This window comes from Pristiophorus japonicus, chromosome 20 (assembly GCF_044704955.1).
Source record: "Pristiophorus japonicus isolate sPriJap1 chromosome 20, sPriJap1.hap1, whole genome shotgun sequence".
NCBI classification, from domain to species: Eukaryota; Metazoa; Chordata; class Chondrichthyes; family Pristiophoridae; genus Pristiophorus; species Pristiophorus japonicus.
Genome location: NC_091996.1, coordinates 11,330,352 through 11,349,673, shown reverse-complemented (window position 1 = coordinate 11,349,673; position 19,322 = coordinate 11,330,352). Strand labels below are relative to the sequence as shown.

Sequence of the window (19,322 nt, the reverse complement as noted above, 5' to 3'; positions counted from 1 at the left end):
TACAGGCAAGACTGGGAGTGTGGCGGATTCGCCACCTTGAAGGACATTAGTCAAGCCCCCTTGGAAAAAAAGCAACATCCCCACCGACACCGACCCCTGGCCCAAGACCGCCAAAAGTAGAGGAGAAGCATTCGGGGAGGCGCCGAGCACAGAGTCTCTTCACCAGGAGCACGCGGAGACCGAGCGCAAACAGTGGAAGGAGCGTTCGACAACCCAAGCACTCCACCCACCCGTCTCTCCAATGAACGACCCTCCAACCACCGTCTGCCCCATCTGTGACAGAGACTGTAGGTCCCGCATCGGACTCATCAGTCACCTGAGAACTCATTTTTAGTGTGGAAGCAAGTCATCCTCGACTCCGAGGGACTGCCGAAGAAGGAGGAGGAGTTGGGTTTGCACAACAAGTTGGCAGCTTCTCATGATCACATTTCGGGTGGCAGGCCACCAATGACCAGTCAGTCGAGGAGGCGGGAGCTCGGAGCAGCGCGAGTCCGGGGTCGGCGAGAGGCCTATAAAGGCCAGCGGGAGTCGAGCAGTTAGTCGAGGAGGCGGGAGCTCGGAGCAGCGCGAGTCCGGGGTCGGCGAGAGGCCTATAAAGGCCAGCGGGAGTCGAGCAGTCAGTCGAGGAGGCGGGAGCTCGGAGCAGCGCGAGTCCGGGGTCGGCGAGAGGCGTACCGGTGCAGCTACAGGGAGAAGGCAAAGAAAGAAACAAAGGTGACGTCACAGCCTAGGGGGTAAGTGATTGGCGAGTAGTTTTTCTTTTTCTTCTTATATTAGTCAGTAACTTTTAACATTGTTGTTGCCAATTTAAGTGTATCTAAGGGTTAAGTCATGGCAGGAGAGCTCGGTCGGGTGTTATGCTCCTCCTGTACCATGTGGGAACTCAGGGACACTTCCAGTGTCCCTGATGACTACGTGTGTGGGAAGTGTGTCCACCTCCAGCTCCTGACTGTCTGCGTTGCGGAGTTGGAGCTGAGGATGGATTCGCTCTGGAGCATCCACGATGCTGAGAATGACGTGAGTATCACGTGTAGTGAGTTGGTCTTACCGCAGGGAAAGGGTCCACAGCCAGCTAGGGAATGGAAGACCAGCAGGAAGAGTAGTGCAAGGAAGGTAGTGCATGGGTCCCCTGCGGTCATCCCCCTGCAAAACAGATACACTGTTTTGAGTACTGTTGAGGGGGATGACTCATCAGGGGAGGGCAGCAGCAGCTAAGTTCATGGCACCGTGGCTGGCTTTGTTGCACAGGAGGGCAAGAAAAAGAGTGGGACAGCAATAGTGATAGGGGATTCAATGGTGAGGGGAATAGATAGGCGTTTCTGCGGCCGCGACCGAGACTCCAGGATGGTATGTTGCCTCCCTGGTGCAAGGGTCAAGGATGTCTCGGAGCGGGTGCAGGACATTCTGAAATGGGAGGGAGAACAGCCAGTTGTCGTGGTGCACATTGGTACCAACGACATAGGTAAAAAAAAGGGATGAGGTCCTACGAAACGAATTTAAGGAGCTAGGAGCTAAATTAAAAAGTAGGACCTCAAAAGTAGTAATCTCGGGATTGCTACCAGTGCCACGTGATAGTCAGAGTAGGAATCGCAGGATAGCTCAGATGAATACGTGGCTTGAGCAGTGGTGCAGCAGGGAGGGATTCAAATTCCTGGGGCATTGGGACCGGTTCTGGGGGAGGTGGGACCAGTACAAACCGGACGGTCTGCACCTGGGCAGGACCAGAACCAATGTCCTAGGGGGAGTGTTTGCTAGTGCTGTTGGGGAGGATTTAAACTAATATGGCAGGGGGATGGGAACCAATGCAGGGAGACAGAGGGAAACAAAAAGGAGGCAAAAGCAAAAGACAGAAAGGAGATGAGGAAAAGTGGAGGGCGGAGAAACCCACGGCAAAGAACAAAAAGGGCCACTGTACAGCAAAATTCTAAAAGGACAAAGGGTGTTAAAAAAACAAGCCTGAAGGCTTTGTGTCTTAATGCAAGGAGTATCCGCAATAAGGTGGATGAATTAATTGTGCAAATAGATGTTAATAAATATGATGTGATTGGGATTACGGAGACGTGGCTCCAGGATGATCAGGGCTGGGAACTCAACATTCAGGGGTATTCAACATTCAGGAAGGATAGAATAAAAGGAAAAGGAGGTGGGGTAGCATTGTTGGTTAAAGAGGAGATTAATGCAATAGTTAGGAAAGACATTAGCTTGGATGATGTGGAATCTATATGGGCAGAGCTGCAGAACACCAAAGGGCAAAAAACGTTAGTAGGAGTTGTGTACAGACCTCCAAACAGTAATAGGGATGTTGGGGAGGGCATCAAACAGGAAATTAGGGGTGCATGCAATAAAGGTGTAGCAGTTATAATGGGTGACTTTAATATGCACATAGATTGGGCTAGCCAAACTGGAAGCAATACGGTGGAGGAGGATTTCCTGGAGTGCATAAGGGATGGTTTTCTAGACCAATATGTTGAGGAACCAACTAGGGGGGAGGCCATCTTAGACTGGGTGTTGTGTAATGAGAGAGGATTAATTAGCAATCTCATTGTGCGAGGCCCCTTGGGGAAGAGTGACCATAATATGGTGGAATTCTGCATTAGGATGGAGAATGAAACAGTAAATTCAGAGACCATGGTCCAGAACTTAAAGAAGGGTAACTTTGAAGGTATGAGGCGTGAATTGGCTAGGATAGATTGGCGAATGATACTTAGGGGGTTGACTGTGGATGGGCAATGGCAGACATTTAGAGACCGCATGGATGAATTACAACAATTGTACATTCCTGTCTGGCGTAAAAATAAAAAAGGGAAGGTGGCTCAACCGTGGCTATCAAGGGAAATCAGGGATAGTATTAAAGCCAAGGAAGTGGCATACAAATTGGCCAGAAATAGCAGCGAACCTGGGGACTGGGAGAAATTTAGAACTCAGCAGAGGAGGACAAAGGGTTTGATTAGGGCAGGGAAAATGGAGTACGAGAAGAAGCTTGCAGGGAACATTAAGGTGGATTGCAAAAGTTTCTATAGGTATGTAAAGAGAAAAAGGTTAGTAAAGACAAACGTAGGTCCCCTGCAGTCAGAATCAGGGGAAGTCATAACGGGGAACAAAGAAATGGCAGACCAATTGAACAAGTACTTTGGTTCGGTATTCACTAAGGAGGATACAAACAACCTTCCGGATATAAAAGGGGTCAGAGGGTCTAGTAAGGAGGGGGAACTGAGGGAAATCTTTATTAGTCGGGAAATTGTGTTGGGGAAATTGATGGGATTGAAGGCCGATAAATCCCCAGGGCCTGATGGACTGCATCCCAGAGTACTTAAGGAGGTGACCTTGGAAATAGCGGATGCATTGACAGTCATTTTCCAACATTCCATTGACTCTGGATCAGTTCCTATGGAGTGGAGGGTAGCCAATGTAACACCACTTTTTAAAAAAGGAGGGAGAGAGAAAACAGGGAATTATAGACCGGTCAGCCTGACCTCAGTAGTGGGTAAAATGATGGAATCAATTATTAAGAATGTCATAGCAGTGCATCTGGAAAATGGTGACATGATAGGTCCAAGTCAGCATGGATTTGTGAAAGGGAAATCATGCTTGACAAATCTTCTGGAATTTTTTGAGGATGTTTCCAGTAAAGTGGACAAAGGAGAACCAGTTGATGTGGTATATTTGGACTTTCAGAAGGCTTTCGACAAGGTCCCACACAAGAGATTAATGTGCAAAGTTAAAGCACATGGGATTGGGGGTAGTGTGCTGACGTGGATTGAGAACTGGTTGTCAGACAGGAAGCAAAGAGTAGGAGTAAACGGGTACTTTTCAGAATGGCAGGCAGTGACTAGTGGGGTGCCACAAGGTTCTGTGCTGGGGCCCCAGCTGTTTACATTGTACATTAATGATTTAGACGAGGGGATTAAATGCAGTATCTCCAAATTTGCGGATGACACTAAGTTGGGTGGCAGTGTGAGCTGCGAGGAGGATGCTATTAGGCTGCAGAGTGACTTGGATAGGTTAGGTGAGTGGGCAAATGCATGGCAGATGAAGTATAATGTGGATAAATGTGAGGTTATCCACTTTGGTGGTAAAAACAGAGAGACAGACTATTATCTGAATGATGACAGATTAGGAAAAGGGAAGGTGCAACAAGACCTGGGTGTCATGGTACATCAGTCATTGAAGGTTAGCATGCAGGTACAGCAGGCGGTTAAGAAAACAAATGGAATGTTGGCCTTCATAGCGAGGGGATTTGAATACAGGGGCAGGGAAGTGTTGCTACAGTTGTACAGGGCCTTGGTGAGGCCACACCTGGAGTATTGTGTACAGTTTTGGTCTCCTAACTTGAGGAAGGACATTCTTGCTATTGAGGGAGTGCAGCGAAGATTCACCAGACTGATTCCCGGGATGGCGGGACTGACCTATCAAGAAAGACTGGATCAACTGGGCTTGTATTCACTGGAGTTCAGAAGAATGAGAGGGGACCTCATAGAAACGTTTAAAATTCTGACGGGTTTGGACAGGTTAGATGCAGGAAGAATGTTCCCAATGTTGGGGAAGTCCAGAACCAGGGGTCACAGTCTGAGGATAAGGGGTAAGCCATTTAGTACCGAGATGAGGAGAAACTTCTTCACCCAGAGAGTGGTGAACCTGTGGAATTCTCTACCACAGAAAGTAGTTGAGGCCAATTCACTTAATATATTCAAAAGGGAGTTAGATGAAGTCCTTACTACTCGGGGGATCAAGGGTTATGGCGAGAAAGCAGGAAGGGGGTACTGAAGTTTCATGTTCAGCCATGAACTCATTGAATGGCGGTGCAGGCTAGAAGGGCTGAATGGCCTGCTCCTGCACCAATTTTCTATGTTTCTATGACCAGTTTGCCATGGTGTAATATATCTGTGGTTTTGCCTCTCTGCATGTTGACTCACTTTCACATGTGGAACAATTGCCTGTGCCAGTTCTGTAGGTGGTTGCTATGGTTATCCTCTGTTTTACTGAATGGAATCTCTTACATCCAACAGAATGGGTGAGGGTAATTACCCTCCAGCAGAACAGGCCCGACCCTGATCTCTCCACACACAGCTCCACTTTTTGATTGTCCCAAATGTGGAAAGACTTCATAAGGCCACCAAACAACTGAAAACAAACTGACCACCGAATCACTAAGGGAGCGGGTCACCAATAGGCCACTAGGTACTCAGGTGGAATTCTGGTTCCTGGACTAACAGTAGAGAAAGACGCCAAGCCAGGAGCAAAAACACAGCTGCACAGCCGACGAGCTCTCAGCGTTTCTCCCTCGTGGCCAAAGCCCAACACGTATGCTAAACAGAACAGGAACAAACTTTGAAATGGCTTTGAACATGAGCAGTTCAGCGCACAGCCCCTTGTCTCTCTATACATGGTCATCTTGCTTAAAGGGAAAGAGGCTTCTGAATCCAGCGCCGCAAATTAGGAGATGCAGCCGCATCTGAATTGCTGAGAGATGTGGAAGCGACACGTTGAAAGTAGAATTGGAGACAGACAGAGAGAATGGATGGAGGCAGAGTTGGATGGCAGCTGTGTCTGGTAGCGGTTGAGAAGAGAAGAGATCCTTAGCTTACTATTAAATGAAAACTTTTTAAATGAACCTGCATTAGAAAGAGAGAGCAGGTGCCCATTACAACAGCAACAACTGGTATTTACATAGCGCCTTTAACGTAGTGAAACGTCCCAAGGCGCTTCACAGGAGTATTATGAGATATAAAAAATTGACACCGAGCCGCATAAGGAAAAATTAGCGCAGGTGACCAAAAGCTTGGTCAGAGAGGTAGGTTTTAAGGAGCGTCTTGAAGGAGGAAAGAGAGGTGGAGAGGTTTAGGCAGGGAGTTCCAGAGCTTGGGGTCTAGGCAACAGAAGGCACGGCCACCAATGGTTGAGCGATTATAATCAGGGATGCTCAGGAGGGCAGAATTAGAGGAGCGCAGACATCTCGGGGTGGGGAGGGTAGGGCTGGAGGAGATTACAGAGATAGGGAGGGGCGAGGGCCATGGAGGGATTTGAAAACAAGGATGACAATTTTGAAATTGAGGCATTGCTTGACCAGGAGCCAATGTAGGTCAGCGAGCACAGAGGTGATGGGTGAGCAGGACTTGGTACAAGACAAGACACGGGCAGCCGAGTTTTGGATCAGCTCTAGTTTACGTAGGGTAAAATGTGGGAGGCCTTGGAACAGTCAGGGAATACTATTATCGATTATCCTTTTGAAAGAGAAATCTAAACATCCATACATAAACATTCTAACCATCTAACATCTACCTTACTTGCATAGTGCTTGCGTCCTAGTCATACTATCACTGAGATTCAAGATAGGCTATCGAGTTAGCACAACCTGCAGTGCAATGTTGTTATAGCATGTTGCTCAGACCTCCAAAGGTGTTCTATTATACTGGTGGTAGAGGCATGTCATCCCCTCTATAATAAATTAAAAATCTTATGTATGGTGTGCACTTCCTGCAAGTGTCACACTTCCTGTCACACTTTAGTTGTCACGCTTCATCCTCTGACTCACCATGAGCAATGCCACAGGAGAACTGCTAGCATATGTAAAATTCTCAATATAAAGAACATAAAATTCTCCTGATTTCCTGTTGATTTTTGATATGTTTTATGTATTTGTCTCCGCAGTCACAGAACCCGCAGTCACTCAGCGCTACTACGCATCACTTGAAGAAAGATTCTTCCAGATAAGCGAAAAGGAACTCACCAAAATAAACACATTTTACGCAGGTAAACTCGAGATTCCTGTATTTTTTCCGTTCGCTGTATCTACGGATCCCCATAAAGTTGCTGCTACTGATTTTGTTGTTCTGGAACGCGTGGCCTGAAAAGGGTGGTGCAATCAGATTCCACAGACACTTTCAAAAGGCAATTGGACATGTCCTTGAAGAGGACTCATTTGCAGGGCTATGGGGAGAAAGCTGGGGCGTGGGATTAAATTGGACAGTTCTTTCCAAGAGCCGGCACAGGCACGGAGGGCTCAATGGCCTCCTTCTGTGCTGTAAGATTCTGTGATTCTATTGACCACTGTAATGTATTTGCTTCATGGGTTGTTTGCTGAAGAATTCATAGCAACACATTGCTATTAAGAGAAAGAAAGCAAGAAAGACTTGCATTTATATAGCGCCTTTCAAGAACTTGTTGGTTTATTAGAAAAAGGTTTAACAATCACAATACACATTCCCAATTCATCCACCAGGCTCACAACCACCTGCCTCATCATGGCTGGGGTTTTATTGAGTCTTGTGAACATCACGTGACTGGCTAAGCCACTCCCAACTCAACAGCTCTACAACTATTTTAAGTTGATCTGTAAACCAAGTTGATCTGTAAATCAAGTGGCCCCTAATTAAAGGGGGGCACTAAAACCGACACATTAAATAAATTAAACTATGGACAGTAAACTTAAATCAAATTAAAATTTGGTTGCTGGGGGTAATGATGCACTCCAGTCCCTCCGGTGCCCATCTCCATCTCCAGGAACACCCTGGCTTGGATGTAACCACGGAAGAGAGGCAGGCAGTCGGGCTGAACGACCCCCTCAACCGCCCGCAGCCTGGACTGCTCCGTGCAACACCTTCCAGACCAAATCCCCAATAAATAGAAGGAGGCCTCCCCCCATGTAGGGAGCACTCCATTGGGGACCCCCGCCTCCTCCGGACGGCAAGATGGTGCACCACGGCGTGTCCGGATGGCAGACGAGGATGGCAAAGTGGAGAGTGTGCAAGAGCAGCCCGTACAGGAATCCCCTCCGTGTCGAACTGAAAGGCACAGAGGGTCAACAGCTCCACAACTCTTTTTTTTTAAAGAGACAAAATAAAACATTTAAATCAAGTACCCCCCAATCTGGGGGGGCCACTCCAAACATTTTCCAATGCCCTTTTTTTTTGTATTTTTGTAGATTTTTTGGGGGGCATTAAAATCGTGAATTTTCCAAGTGCCCCCTATAAAAGTGGAGGGGGACACTAAAACCGGCAATTAAAAACAAATTAAACTGTAAAATAAATAAAATCAAATTAAAATTTGGTTGCCGGGGGTGATGATGCACTCCAGTCCCTCCGGTGCCCACCTCTCGCGGAAGGCCGCGAGCGTACCGGTGGACATCGCGTGCTCCATCTCCAAGGACACCCTGGCCCGGATGTACGCGCAGGAGAGAGGCAGGCAGTTGGGCTGAACGACCCCCTCGACCGCCCGCTGCCTGGACCGGTTGATGGCACCCTTGGCCGTGCCCAGGAGCAGTCCTACGAGGAGGCCTTCCGACCTGCTTGCTCCCCTCCGCACAGGGTGCCCAAAGATCAGGAGTGTGGGACTGAAGTGCAGCCAGAAATTGAGGAGCAGCCCCTTTAAATATTGGAAGAGGGGCTGCAACCTCGCACACGCAGCGTAAACATGGAACACAGACTCCTCTAGACCGCAGAAATTACAGGCGGCCTGGAAGTCCATGAACCGACTTAAAAAACGATTGCATGGGACTGCTCCGTGCAACACCTTCCAGACCAAGTCCCCAATAAATAGAAGGAGGACTCCCATGTAGGGAGCACTCCAGTGGGGACCCCCGCCTCCTCCGGACGGCAAGATGGTGCACCACAGCGTGTCCGGATGGCAGACGAGGATGGCAAAGTGGAAAGTGTGCAAGAGCAGCCTGTACAGGAATCCCCTCCGTGTTGAACTGAAAGGCACAGAGGGTCAACAGCTCCACAACTCTATGAGCATGCTCACAGGTGCATACATTACAACCATCTTTGAGTCCCCTCAATAAGCAGGGGGACAAAATCATACTTTGGCCATTATTAGTTTATAATCACAGATGTTTTGCTGACTAGTTCTGTGTCAGCAATTCTCAATTTATGAATTAGCTCTGGAAACTCCCAACTAAAATCATAAAACTGAACGCAGCGCATTCCAAATTGTAACCACCCATTGTGTAAAAAAGTTTTTCCCTATGTCGTCTCTGGTTCTTTGTCCAATCACCTTAAATCTGTGCCCTCTGGTTACCGACCCTTCACCTGTTGAAAACAGTTTCTCTCATTTACTCTATCAAAACCCTTCATGATTTTAAACACCTCTCTCGAATCTCCTCTTGGCCTTCTTTGCTCCAAGGAGAACGTAATGTATGCAACTGTGAGTATGCTCACAGGTTTGTAGAGCTGTTTCATTGAGAGTGGCTTAGCCAGTCACGTGATGTTCACAAGACTCAATAAAACCCCAGCCAGTTGGGTCTAGGTCATCCACGATGGGGTTTGCAGTTGTGAGCCTAGTGGATGAACTGGTAATGTGTAGTGTGATTGTTAATCCTTTGATTAATAAACCAACTAGTTACTAATGGCAATGTGTTGCTAGGAATTCTTAAGCAAAGAAACCATGAAGCAAATACATTACAGAGAACAACCCCAGCTTCTCCCAGTCTATCCACGTAACTGTAATCCCTCATCCCTGGAACCATTCTAGTAAATTTCTTCTGTACCCTCTCCAAAAGCCTTCACGTCCTTCCTAAAGTGCAGTGCCCAGAATTGGACTCAATACTCCAGTCGCCTGTCACTTTAATTCTCCACTGCATCCTCACTCTGACCTCTGTGTCCTCGGTCTCCTACACTGTTCCAACGAAGCTCAACGCAAACTCGAGGAACAGCACCTCATCTTTCGTTTAGGCACTTTACAGCCTTCTGGACTCAACATCGAGTTCAACAATTTCAGAGCGTAACCGCTGCCAATCTTCAGTTCCCTTTCCCCCCTCCCACCGCCCCCAGAGCCTGTTTCTTTCTTTCTTTTTTTCTCCTTGTCTCTCATGGCAGCTGGTCATTATCCTACCATTCGCACCCTACTCTGACTAATATTTCTCTAAGTCTTGGCATTACCATTTGACTTTGGGCCATCATCCCCTTTGTCTCTCTAATCTCTCCTGTCTTCCAACCTATCACAGACCTTCCCTTTTGTTCTCTCTTCCCCTCACCCTTTCAGTGCTTGTTAAGAATTTGTTCTTTTCGAACACTCTCCAGTTCTGAGGAAGGGTCATCGACCCGAAACGTTAACTCGGTTTCCTCTCCACAGATGCTGCCTGACCTGCTGATATTGCCAGCATTTTCTGGTTTTATTCCAGATTCTGCAGCATCTGCAGCATTTTGCTTTTGGACACAATACTCCAGCTGGGGCCGAACTTGTGTTTTGTACAGGTTTAGCATAGCTTTCTGGCTTTTGTATTCTATGCCTCTATTTATAAAGCCCAGGATCCCATATGCTTTATGACCTGTTTTATTAATCTGTCCTGTCACCTTCAAAGGTTTGTTCGCAAACACGCCAGGTCTCTCTCTTCCTGCACCTCCTTTAAAACAGTACCGGTTAGTGCGTATGGTCTCACCTCGTTCTTCCTACCAAAATGTATCACCTCACACTTCAGGTGAATAGGGAAGCTGTGCTCAAAGATCACAGATCGGAGATCGGAGATAGGGCTGCAACACTGCACCCCAATTCTCCACCCTCCGACCCCCATGTCAATTGCCCTTGTTGTCACCACCGGTGGCTCAGAAAGAACAAACATTTCTATAGTGCCTTTCACGACCTCCGGATTTTCCCAAAGCGCTTTCCAACCAGTTAAGTACTTGTTTGGAGTGCAGTCACTGTTGTAGGAAACACGACAGCCAATTGAAACACAGCAAGGTCCCACATGCAGCAATGAGATGATGGCCAGATAACCTGTTTGAGTCACGTTGGTCGAGGGATAAATATTGGCCCAAGACAAACTAACCGAACATTTCATCGCGGTTTGTGGGATCTTGCTGTTTGTAAAATAGCTGCCAGGTTTACCTACTTAAAAAGCAATCACTTCACTATGTTCGTTGTGTAAATAATTCTGTGTGAAGTGCTTTGAGATGTTTGTAAGAGTTGCACTGAGGTGCTATTTTTTTTCTTGCTTGTCATCAGATGGATGATCTATTGAAATACAACAGTGCTTTATTATACACGGCAATCCGGAATAACTAACAGATTTAGTTATACTCCAGATGTAATGTGCATTGTCCAGGCATGCATAGAGAATTTTCTCAGCGGGTGAAACCCTCACTGGGCAGAAAGTTGCATGACGAAGGGAGCCTCCAGCACTGAGCTTCGTATCATTCTAAACATCAAAAGTAAAGGGGCTAGAAATTTGGTAAGGCCCGCTATCTTTAGCACCGGGTGATGTCTACTGCCTCAAAGTGCGATATTCAGCTGTATCGCCCCAAGGGGAGAGTGGAACACTAAGGGAAGCGTTCCACACGCCCTTTCGGGCGCTAACGGAGCGATAGCGCAGGAGGCCTACTCAATATTTTGGCGCTACGATGCCGGCAATCTAGCGCCTGAACCTGGAAAAAGAAATCCTGCTGAAAACTTCAATGACCCTACACCCCACGCTTCCCCCAATATTGCAACAAATAAATAAAAGTTGAAAAAGTGAAATTTCAGCCCTTGCCTTGCTCTCCGGACGCTATCACCCCGGGATCGTCGCTGGACCGACTGTTTTCCCCTCGCCGGTCTCAGCGCAGGCGATACTCTGGACGAAAAAGAGTCAGTTTTCCAGACGCGGGGCTACGGGGGCGTTGCACACTCGGTGACGTCGCCGAGTGGGCGGGGCTAGCGAGCGCAGTGCAAACTGTCAGCGCTGCCGCTAGACCTTCACTAACGTTCACGGCACTCAGGCGGGAGGTGTTTAGTGGTCCCCTCTCTGGCGCTAATGGTGGCGCTAAACAGCCGAATTTCTAGCCCAAGGACTATAAGGGTCAAGTTTCGGCCTGAGTTGCTCCTATTTTTTTTGGAGCAACTGGTTTAGAATGGAATATCTTAGAAATTGCAAGTCTTGGCATTTAGTTTGCTCCAGTTCTAGTCAGTTAGAACAGTTTCAGTTTGGAACAGATTTTTTTTCTCAAGAGGGGGCGTGTCCGGCCACTTACGCCTGTTTTGAAAGTTTAAGCAGCGAAAACTTATTCCAAACTAACTTGGAATGGAGTAAGTATAGATTTTTGTACGCTCAGAAAAACACTTTAGAAATCAGGCGTAGGTTACAAATCAGGCGTAGGGAATGAGAGGGGGAAGGGGGGGGGAGGGGAAGGGAAGTAATTAAATTCTACAAGCATCCAACCGTCTCACTTATACAAATAAAGAGCCATCCTGAATAAAAAAATTATAAACAAAGCAAATACAAAATATTGACTATTCCTACCTGAGAGAAGCAGCAGCAGCCTTCGAGTTGCGGTGCTTCAGGCAGGCCTTCCCGTCACGTAGGAGACAGCGTGTGGCGTCAGTGACTAGACGGCAGCCCGACAACAACGGCAGCAAGCAGCCTTCGAGCTGCGAGGGAGGCTGAGGCCATTCGGCCAGGGACAAGGAGAGGCAACCAGGTAGCCAGTTTGAAACTTAAATTTGTAATTGCAGAATGGGTGCTGCATTGTCAACACCACGGAGTATGCAATGGTTTGCCAGCAATTCATTGCATAGGAGAGAATTGATTCGAGCTCATCACACCAGGAACGTCATAGCCCGTAGGTTGATGGGCAGGAGACCTTACCCACGTCGGCAACATCGAGCCAGGTGCTCGGACCTGGACATGAGCGAGGCTGATTGTGACAAAAGGCTGCGTTTCCGCAGAGAAGTTGTCGCTGAGATATTTGATATGCTGAGAGCAGATTTGCAGCCCAGAAGCAGAACGCCGACTGCCCTGTCTGTTGCAGTGAAGGTAACAGCTGCACTTGCCTTCTATGCCTCGGGATCATTTCAGGCTACAACTGGAGATGTGCGTGCCATCTCTCAACGTGCAATACCTGCCTGCGTTTACCAGGTCACGGCTGCACTGTCTGCGCGGGGGAATGACTTCATCAATTTCCCAATGACCGCACAAGCGATCCATGACAGGGCTGTGGGCTTCTTCAGGATTGCCGGCTTCCCAAAGGTACAAGGCCGCATTGATTGTACCCACATCGCCTTGCGAGCACCTATGGAGGATTCTGAGCAGTACCGAAATAGGAAAGGTTTCCACTCTATCAATGTGCAGCTCGTGTGTGACGACAAGCAGCGCGTCATGTCAGTCGATGCGAGATACCCTGGCAGCACTCATGATGTGTTCATCCTACGCGACAGCGTTATATCTGACATGTTTCAGCAGCAGCCAGAAGGGCAGAGCTGGCTACTGGGAGACAAAGGGTACGGCCTGACCACCTGGCTCATGACGCCTCTACGCGTGACACGGACAGAAACTGACCGTCAATACAACATGGCGCACATTGCGACGCGCAGCATCATTGAGAGGACCATTGGCACATTGAACCAGCGATTCCGATGCCTGGACCATTCCGGAGGACACTTGCAATACTCTCCTCAGATTGTCGGTCACTTCACTGTTGTGTGCTGCATGCTCCATAACTTAGCCATCTTGAGGCAGCAGGGGCTGGTAGTGGAACCAGAAGACCTACGTGAGGGTCCAGTGCCTGATGATGGTATTTTGGAAAAGCAGGATGAGGATGATGACGACAATCAGGAAAGCATGCAAGTGACTGATGTCAGAGCACAAGGTCGGAGGAGGGACGTCCATCGTGCCCCTTTAACGATTGCTCGAGCCTTGCGCCAGCAGCTCATCCGTGAACGCTTCAACTACTGATGCCTGAGGGCTCTGCGACCACTGTTGCGTATGGACATGTTTATTCTTTGCAGTTGTTCCGACGTTGTGTTGTGTTAATGGAACATGAAGCAGTTTTAATGAAAACATATTTTATTGAAAAGTTAACGTCACTGTAATAAAATATTTGTTGTATCAAACCTTACTTTTTAATATGACCCTTGAAGATCACTTAAAAACTTATAAAGTTACAAAACAATTTCAATGTGAAAAACCTTACACTCTTAAGATCACTTAAACTTAAAGATCACTTTTTAGGTGCAAAAGTAAATAAGATACAAAAAGTGAGAGCATTTACACTATTAGATCACTTAAAAACCCTAAGATCACTTATAAGTTGTAAAGTTACAAAAGTTACAAAATAATTTCAATTTAAAAAACGCTACTACAGCTATATCAACAACAAGAACAAAAGCAGCAAAGAAAGGCTGCAAAACCATGTCTCATCCACATCTCAGTGAATGTTCACTTCTTCATGGGGGTATCATTTGATTGGTCGGGCTGTGTGCCCTTATTGCAGCAGCTACCTCCCTGACGGCCTGTGCCGTCGATTGCACTCCCTCGGACATTCCCTCACGAAGCTCCCGTGTCATTACTGCTATTTCTCCCGTCAGGACCGTCAACTCTTCACCCACTGCACTGATGCCACCGATGAGTGATCGGGTAAGCTCATTGGTCTCCATCCCCAATGCCACAACCTGAGCCGCATCTGTTGCATGCTGCATCTCAGGAGAGCATGTCTCCAATCTCCTTCTCCTCTGCCTGGGTCTGCCTTGTGGCACCACTACACTGGGAGGCGTGGGCTGGGACTGTGGGACGCTCTGTGTTCCAGACGGCAGTACTAGAGAGAGAGGCGCGGGCTGGGACTGTGGGACGCTCTGTGTTCCAGACGGCAGTACTAGAGAGAGGCTCAGGCTGGGATGGTGGGACGCTCGGTGTTCCAGACGGCAGCACTCGAGTGCGAGCCGTGGGCTGGGATGATGGGTGAATGGGTGTAAACTGCTCCATTATATCACCAGCACCACTGGGACCCGCAATGTCGGAATCAAAACCATGGAAGGTGGAACCAGGACCTATGCGAGTGGAAGGCGCAGGCTCGGACGGTAGTGCACTGACTGTAGAATGCTGCATTACACCAGCAGCACCACTGGGACCTGCAACATCGGAATCAAAACCATGGAGGGTGGAACCAGAACCTATGCAAGGGGTTGAAACTCTGATGCCCCTTAATGGGGGCTCATAAACATTAATTTGGAAGCTCTCCCCTGTAGACATTTCAGTCATCGCTGCCATCATCCAGTCTGGATCGTCCGCATCTGGTTCTACTAGTTAGTTCTTGTTCTGGATCTTCAGGATCCTCAGGGTTGGCAGCATCATCATCATCATCATCATCAGCATCATCATCATGTTCTCCAAAATACATCAGAACAGTCAAACAGGGAGGGGACAGGATGGGTGGCATGAGTACTCTCACACATAGCAGGCCAGGCAGCAGGTTGATTTAAAGGGCCACGATGCATTTTCAGGACTTACCCTCTTCCTCGCGTGCGGGCCCAGCTTGTGCTGTACTGATTGCTTTTCTCCATGTATGACTCATCGTAGCAGCTACCCTCTGTTCCAAGGGTGTCAGTGGATGCAGATTGGACGTGCCTCCTCCTGTTCGAGTCGCTTCCCTTTTGTTGTGGGCCAATTTCTTCTGCAAAGAGTAAAATATAACTTTTTACTGAGTGCGTCTTTCTGCAGGGTGGGTCATACAGATAGTCACATTACAATTACGATTACATTAAAAAATGAAAATATTACTTACACTAACTACTTGACCAAGGTCATGCCATTTCTTTTTACACTGGCTTCCAGATCTCCTGGTATGCACCACTGCGCAGTAATCTTCTGCAACTTGATTCCAGCGTTTCTTCATTTCTTTTGGTGGCACTTTTATGCGACCTCTGTTGCTGGTATCTAGCTCCTGCCATCTCTGCTCAATGACGTTGACTAATATCTCCACTTCCTCATGCAAGAAATTCTTTGTTCTTGGTGGACATTGTTCCGTTGCTGTATTGAATTGACACTCTTATTTTTCAAAACACAGAGTCCTTATTTTGCATGCACCAATGCAGCACCTGTTCTGGAAGTTTAGCAGTGAAAAGCAGCACTCACTGATTTCAGCAGGTGATTTCTTCAACAGTGCTGCTAAAAGCACTCCTTCAGACACAAAAAAAATCACCAGAATTCAATCCCAAGCCTTTCCAGAGGTTCACAAGACAAATCAGCACTTTTCAAGTTCCTTTAAAAATGGCCGAGTGCCAATATTTATGGGCTACTGCGCGCGCGCGCTCCAACACGTACGTGCAGGGCTGCCGGCACGATATTCTCTCATTTGACTGAGCCCCACCCCCCTGCACTTGCAGAATCGGCGCAACTCTGTGGCTCCGCCCCCCGCTGATGTCCGCATGCCGCGCCGAGCTCCGAGGGACCCACAGGGAGCCCGAGAATTGCAAGGTACATTTTTTGTCGCGCTTTTAGGCACAAAAACGGGCATCCATGTCGGGGCTGCACCGTTCTAGGTGCGGCCCGAAACTTGACCCCATAGAATCATAGAGATTTACAGCACAGAAGGAGGCCATTTGGCGCATCGTGTTCGTGCCGGCCGACAAAGAGTTATCCAGCCTAATCCCACTTTCTAGCTCTCAGTCCATAGCCAATACTTTTTAAATGCAATGAGGCTTTCAGACAGTGGGTTCCAGACCCCACCACCCTCTGGGTGAAAACATTTCTCCTCAAATCCCCTCTAAACCTCCTACCAACTACTTTGACAATAATTATGACTATAACTCAGATTGATCATGTAAAGTCCTGTCCCCTCAGTACAGATTCACACGAGGCATGTGGTGAAGTCAAGGTCCTGCACCTTTATTTCACAGCTCTGGAATGCTGCACTTGCCTGAGACCTGTCCTTATATACCTGTCTGGGACAGGTATCCCAGTGTCTCCTGCAAGTGCACCCCTGGTGGTAAGGTATGCTGGTGGTTACAGGTCATATCTTATTACAGTCATGTATAGCATGTTACGATACAGTTATATATAATAATGTAAGATACATGACATCACCCTCCCCCAAGGTCTTATTGTTTTTATAAGTTCAGTCTCTCAGGTGGTCTACGCTCTCGTGTGGAGCGTCTGAATTGTGGTTCAGTTGTTTGCCTTGGTGTCTGTTTTACTTTGGGTGTGGTTGCTGGTATCTCGCCTGGGCTGTCTGTTTCGATTGGTGTGATTGTTGTTGACTCACCTGGGCTGTCGGTTGGGATTGCCCTTTCCTCAGGTTGTTCCCTCTGTCTGTCCACCAGGTGTGGTGCGAGTTCCACATTGTAGTCTGCCTCTGGTTCCGCAGTGTTGTTGGTAAATCTGCTTTTGACTTGGTCTACCTGCCTCCGGCAGGTTTTGCCATTGTCCATTTGTACTACCAGTAGCCTGTTTCCTTCCTTGCCCGTTACTGTCCCTGCAAGCCATTTGGGACCCCTGCCATAGTTTAGTACAAACACTTTGTCCCCTATCTCATTCCATCTCCCCCTCGAATTTCTGTCATGGTACTCAGTCAGCTTACGGCGCTTTGCCTCAATGATTTCGTGCATGCCTGGGAGGATTAATGAGAGCCTTGTTTTTAAAGTCCTTTTCATCAACAGTTGTACGGGGGGTGTCCCAGTCAATGAGTGCGGACGAGAACAGCAGTCGCGACAGGTGACCCTGCAGCGTGGGACCTTGGATTTTAAGCATGCCTTGTTTAATGATTTGCACTGCTCTCTCCACCTGGCCGTTGGAGGCTGGCTTGAACAGTGCCGTCTTGACGTGATTTATGCCGTGGTCAATTATAAAATCTTGGAATTCTGCGTTGGTGAAGCACGGACCATTGTCACTGCTAATATGTCAGGGATTCCGTGCGTTGCAAACATGGTTGCGAGGCTCTCCACAGTGGTGGAGATTGTGCTCGAGTTTAAAATGGTGCATTCGATCCACTTTGAAAATGCATCTACAACTACGAGGAACATTTTTCCCATGCACCCGCAACCACGGTTTGGTAGGCCAGGGGCTCAGGGGAGCCTCCCTGGGGGCATTGCTGAGTTGGGCACAAATGGTGCACTGTCGGACGCAGAGCTCCATGTCCGCGTCAATGCCAGGCCACCAGACGTGGAATCTGGCTATGGCCTTCATGAGAACTATCCCCGGGTGCTCGTGATGGAGCTCCCGGACAAACGCTTCTCTGCCTCGCAGAGGCATAACTACTCGGCTGCCCCACATCAGGCAGTCTGCTTGTAGTGATAGTTCATGCATGCGCCTATGGAAAGGTTTGATTTCCTCGGGGCAGGCATCGCGAGCCTCTGCCCAGTCACCGGTTAGGACACATCTTTTTACTAAGGATAACGTGGGGTCACTGACCGTCCAGGCTCTGATTTGGCGAGCCATCATGGGCGAACTTGTGGACTCAAAGACATTGATTGCCATGACTATCTCACAGTCCTGTTCGTCAGACCCTTCCGTGGTCGCCAGGGGTAGCCTGCTGAGCGCGTCGGCACAGTTGTCTGTGCCTTATGGTATAGTCGTAGGACACCAGCATGAGTGCCCACCGTTGAATTTGCGCCGAGGCGTTGCCGTTTATTGCCTTGCTCTCGGATAGTAGGGACATGAGGGGCTTGTGGTCGGTTTCTAATGCGAACTTGGCCCTAAAAAGGTATTGGTGCATCTTTTTGACACCGTACACGCACGCGAGCGCCTCCTTCTCTACCATTCCGTACCCGCGCTCTGCCCTCGAAAGTGACCTGGAGGCATAAGCTATGGGTTGTAATTTGCCCGCACTATTGACATGTTGTAACACGCACCCGATCCCATATGCTGACGCATCACATGTGAGAACTAGCTTTTTACCTGGATCAAAGAAAGTCAAAACACTGTTGGAACACAGAAGGTTGCGTTATTGAAGGCGCATTCCTGGGCGTCCCCCCAAAACCAATCGCACCCCTTCCTGAGTAGCACGTGGAGAGGCTCCAGCAGCGTGCTTAAGTTCTGCATAAAGTTCCCAAAGTAATTGAGTAGCCCGAGAAAGGCGTGCAGTTCCGAGACATTCCGGGGCCTGGGTGCCAGGCGAATTGCTTCTGTTTTGGACTCTGTTGGGCGGATTCCATCAGCGGCAATCCTTCTGCCCAAAAATTCAACCTCGGGTGCGAGAAACAGGCACTTGGATTTCTTAACTCGTAGGCCTACACGATCCAACCGCTTTAGTACTTCCTCTAAATTACGGAGATGGGAGTCGGTGTCCCTGCCCGTGATAAGTATGTCATCTTGAAATACAACCGTCCCCGGGATGGACTTGAGCAGACTCTCCATGTTGTGCTGGAATATGGCAGCTGCCGACCTGATGCCGAATGGGCATCGATTGTACATGAAAAGGCCTCGATGTGTGTTGATGGTGGTGAGTAGCTTGGATTCCTCGGTCAATTCTTGCGTCATATACGCAGATGTGAGGTCTAGTTTTGAGAAAAGTTTACCTCCAGCCAATGTGGCAAATAAGTCCTCCGCTCTGGGCAGCGGGTACTAGTCCTGTAGGGAGACTCTGTTAATGGTAGATTTGTAGTCCCCACAGATTCGTACGGATCCATCAGGCTTCATGACT

At 48.3% G+C, this 19,322-nt stretch overlaps 1 protein-coding gene across 1 annotated transcript in view; it reads left to right on the top strand.

Annotated features, from left to right (window-relative positions):
- Positions 1-19,322, top strand: part of LOC139233085 (xenotropic and polytropic retrovirus receptor 1 homolog) — a 133,884-nt gene that overhangs the window by 70,635 nt on the left and 43,927 nt on the right. Inside the window, exon 3 of the mRNA XM_070863604.1 lies at positions 6,649-6,750. Within this exon, the coding sequence (XP_070719705.1) occupies positions 6,649-6,750 (102 nt within the window). The remainder of the gene's footprint in view (positions 1-6,648; positions 6,751-19,322) is intronic.